At 60.9% G+C, this 4145-nt stretch overlaps 1 protein-coding gene across 1 annotated transcript; it reads left to right on the forward strand.

The window, feature by feature from the left end:
• On the forward strand, positions 1 to 3073 carry NGB (neuroglobin; the record flags this gene model as incomplete). Its single annotated transcript, XM_084287251.1, has 4 exons — positions 1 to 104; positions 825 to 936; positions 2040 to 2159; positions 2927 to 3073. The coding sequence occupies 4 exons, from the start codon at positions 1 to 3 to the stop codon at positions 3071 to 3073; spliced, it is 483 nt and encodes a 160-aa protein (XP_084143377.1).
• Between the last annotated feature and the right edge of the window lie 1072 nt (positions 3074 to 4145).

Here is a 4145-nt window from a genome sequence, read left to right on the forward strand (position 1 = left end):
ATGGCGAGCGGGATGCTGTCAGGAGCGCAGCGGGCGCTGATCCGGGAGAGCTGGCGGCGGCTGAGCGGCAGCCCGGTGCAGCACGGCCTCGTCCTCTTCTCCAGGTGAGCGATTAAGAGTGGAGGGCGGCCAAGAGACGGGACAGGGTCCCCCCGTCACCCCCGGGCAGGTGGCGGTGGCGGTGGTCGTGGTGGTGGTCGCCCCGGTGGCCCCCCCTCAGTCAGAGGACACGCTGTGTGGGTGAGCCCCGCACCCGAGGAGATCAGTGCCTCGGCTGTGGGGAAAGAAAAAGGGAAAAACCTGTAAGAAGTCGCCCCGAAAGCCCGGCGGAGAGTTGGTGGAAGGAAAGGGGAGCGGGGGCCAGGGCAAAACCTGGTGGATGGGGAGCCCCGCGGTGCGGTGTGCGGGGTCCCCTCGTGGAGAGGGTCCCCAGGCAGAGGGGAGGCTGCTGGAGTACCTGGGCTCCCCTCAGCGCCGGGGCTTCCCCTGGTTTGGGTAGCTTTGGGGCTTAACGGGATCGCGGAGTGGGAAGGGGAAGGCACCGAGCAGGATTTGGGGGAGCGGTGCCGGGCTGGGATGGATCCACAGGTGCCAGAGCCACAGGTCTGAGAGCTGGGACCTAGGGAAAGGGAAAGGGGAACCTCTTTTGCCAGCAGCTAACCTGCATTTCCCCAGGCTAAGTCTTTGGGACTTCCACGTCCTTCACAGGTGGGGAGGGAGCAGCAGGAGGAAAGGGGGCATCGGGGCGCTGCTGGTTGGGCAAGCGGGGCTCTGCACCACGTTAAGGACGTGAGGAGATGGGGGCTTCTCTCTCGCTGTTGCAGGTTGTTTGATCTGGACCCTGACCTGTTGCCCCTTTTCCAGTACAACTGCAAGCAGTTTGCCAGCCCCCAGGAGTGCCTGTCTGCCCCCGAGTTCCTGGATCACGTTAGGAAGGTGAGAGCAGGGCAGGAGGAAGCCTCCGGGCAGGGTTTTGGGGTTTGGGATGGGCTGGGAGCACACAGCAGTCTCCTCTCCCCCCAGAACCGGGAGAGGAGCGATGCCGATGTCGCCTTGCGGGAGCTCATGCACAGAGGGAGCCAGACCCAGCACAGCAGGAGCCCTCCGAGCCCTGAGGAGCAGCCAGGCAGAGAAAGAGCGCAGCTGTGGCTTGCAGATGCCTTCGTAACCCCGTAACCTCCATCTTCAGGCTGGTTTTCATAGCCTCCATCTTTAAACCAGCGCAGTGCCTCGCGTGCCTGCCTTGCTCCTTGTGAGAGGCTGCTTCAGGACTGCTCTCCTCTGATAGCTGCAAGCTTTTTGCTATTTTCCAGCCCCTGCTTACTGGACAAGTTGTGTCCATTTTTACTTCTGCTATTACTGCCTTAAGCTGAAATAGCTCTTTGCTCTTGTTGGAGATAATTTCCCTGTTGAAATTGTGGAGCACAATTCTATCACTCCTTGGCTTTGCCAAGCCAACCGTGCCCTGGCTTTAATCTCTTCTTCCAATTTGGTCTGTCTGCTCCTTCATCCCTCATTAACCCTTCTCTGTCCTGTCTCCATTTGGCTCTTCTTGCACCTCACAGACCACCGTGGTACGTGCTCTGCCAGACCAGGTCTCTTGGCTGTGCTAGCCATCCCCTCACCTCAAAATACCTTGGCTAACCTTAGATCTTGGTAACTTCTAGCAGGCAACTCTAGTCCTGGCAATTCCAGGGCTCCCCTGCAGCTGTCCTGGGCTCCTAAGACCACAACAGTGTTAGATCTTGGCCCATAACTGCTCCGCTGTGGGGCTCTCCTCCCTCCTCTGGGGCAGGGAGGCCAGCAGTGCTGCTTGCTGTAGCACCTCTGGCAGTGTCCTGCAGAAGGATGTGGGGCGTGCTGCCATCAGTGGTGGCACACAGGTCGCAGCAGAGTAAAGGAAAGCTCAGAGGGCACCTGCTGTGCTGGGAGGTGGTGGTGGCCGTCGGGCTCAGAAGGGTGAAGCTGAGGGGTCAGCCCCTTCCTCCAGAAGGGCAGCAGAGCCTTGTTAGTGCCCTTCTGCCTCTGTGCTCCTGTAGGTGATGCTGGTGATTGATGCGGCCGTGAGCCACCTGGAGAACTTGCCCTGCCTGGAAGAATATCTCTGCAACCTCGGCAAGAAGCACCAGGCAATCGGCGTGAAGGTCGAGTCTTTTTCGGTGAGGCATTCCCTTCCATCCCTCTGTGGCTGTGTTTGTGCAGCGCTGCCTGCAGCCCTCGGCTGTCCCCACCCTCCCGTGCCCACCTGCTGGGTTCAGCCGGCTGGAGAGAAAGCTGGAGGCTCAGTGCAGCCCCAAGCTATGCGGTGATGTTGGCTTGGTCAGGAAAGCCCTCGAGCTCCCCTCGTTTCCTGCCCAGGGAGTGAGGACAGAGGGGAGCAAGGCATTTCCCTAGGGAAATGCTTAGGGAATGCTGAACCTCAGCCCCTCCATGTTTCCAGACATAAACCCACCTTGCTTGGGGTGGTGACACTGGCCAGCCCAGGCAAGGCAGGACACCACGCAGCCCAGGATGAGGAGCAGGGAGGCCCTGAACCTCCCTCTGGGGCTCCCACCCTGTCTCCTGGCATGGCTCAGCTCTGCTGGTCCACTGCTGTGCCAGGGGACCGGGCTGGCTGCTGGTGTTGGGAAGGCACGGAGGATGGTGTGCAGCTCTCACTGGTGTCACCCACCCTGCATCAGCCCTTGCTCCCCACTGAGCTGGTGGGGAGGTGAGGGCCAGCAAGGGGCAGGGCATGGGATGGTGTGGGTCAACTCCTGACAGGATCCGGGCTGCCTCTGGGGCTCCTCTGAACAGCCAGGGATGGGGCTGGCTGCCTCCGCAGGTGCCCCACAATGGGAGAAGCCCTAAGTGTGGTGGAGCAAGAGAAGGGGCTGCCTGTTATTCCCCCACTGCTAAGCTTGATGCCTCCCCGTTTGGTTTGCAGACCGTCGGCGAGTCCTTGCTGTACATGCTGGAGAAATGCCTCGGCGCTGCCTTCAGCCCGGACGTGCGGGAGGCTTGGACCAAACTCTACGGTGCTGTGGTGAAAGCCATGCGGCGCGGCTGGGAGCCCCTCGCGGAGGGGGACTAGCCCAGCCAGCCCTCCCCGCCGCTGGCCTCGCAGCAGCCCTGCGTGGGGCAGGCGCTCACCCTCTCTCTGCCTCTCTCCGTCTGTCTCTGTGCACCAGCCCGTCTCCATCTCCTCCAGCTACGCGTGCTTCAGGTCTCTCTCGGTAATCCTGCCTTGCTTTGACACGACCACATCTCTGCCTTTGCCGGCGGCCCGTGGGCTGTTTCTCCGCAGTGAAGTGGGGAAGCAGCGCGGCACAGCTCCTCTGCCCTGCCCCAGGCTCCTCGGGGCCAGCTGGAGCACCAGTGCTGGTGTCTGTGCTCTGGTCTTCAGCTGGCTCCCCTCCCTTCCTCTCCCCTCGCTGCCCACCCTAGTTAGATGACAGCGGGAGGTGTCCTCGGATGCTCACTTGCCTGAAATCCTCTTTGCTGTGCTCGAGACCTGCTGAGGCTGTCACCGCTCGCTTCTCGTGCACGGCTGTGCCCGGTTCAGCTCTGCAGGTAGCGGCTGGCTCGGCTCGCTCCAGGGGCAGGGGTGGCTGTGGCCATGTTGGGCAGCAGAGGCAGGAGCTGGCCGTGCAGTGCTGCCATCCTCCCCAGTCCCTGCGGCGAGCTTTTACCCGCTCTCCTCACCCAGGTGTTGCTCCTGGGTCCATCCTGGTGCTCTCCCCCCTGCGTGGCACCCAGGGTCTTTCCCTGTGTAAGGTTGGTCACGGCTTACTGTGTGTCCTGGGGCTGTTTCGAGCAGTGGGGTCACGTTAATGCCAAGGTAGGGCTGCTCTTAGTGGCTGTGGGCTGCTGCCTGGAAGGATTTCTGTCTGCTTGGCTGGTTGGTTTTAACCTGAGAGCCCGCTGAATTGCAGCAGCAGTGGTGGCTAGTTAATGCTTTGTATTGAGGAGAATAAAGTAAATACAAGAAACGATGCCTTAGAATAAAAATGAAGGTTGCAATCATGTCATGGCAACGGCTTCCAGAAATGATTCTGGCTCTCGGCCAGAGGAAGCATAGCTGGAATTTCTCTGCTGATGCTGTCGGGACCTGGAGTGCTTCCCAGCTGCACACAATGCCCATCCGCAGAGCTTCCTTGCCCTTC

Source organism: Netta rufina (genome assembly GCF_964035555.1).
Source record: "Netta rufina genome assembly, chromosome: 5".
NCBI classification, from domain to species: domain Eukaryota; kingdom Metazoa; phylum Chordata; class Aves; order Anseriformes; family Anatidae; genus Netta; species Netta rufina.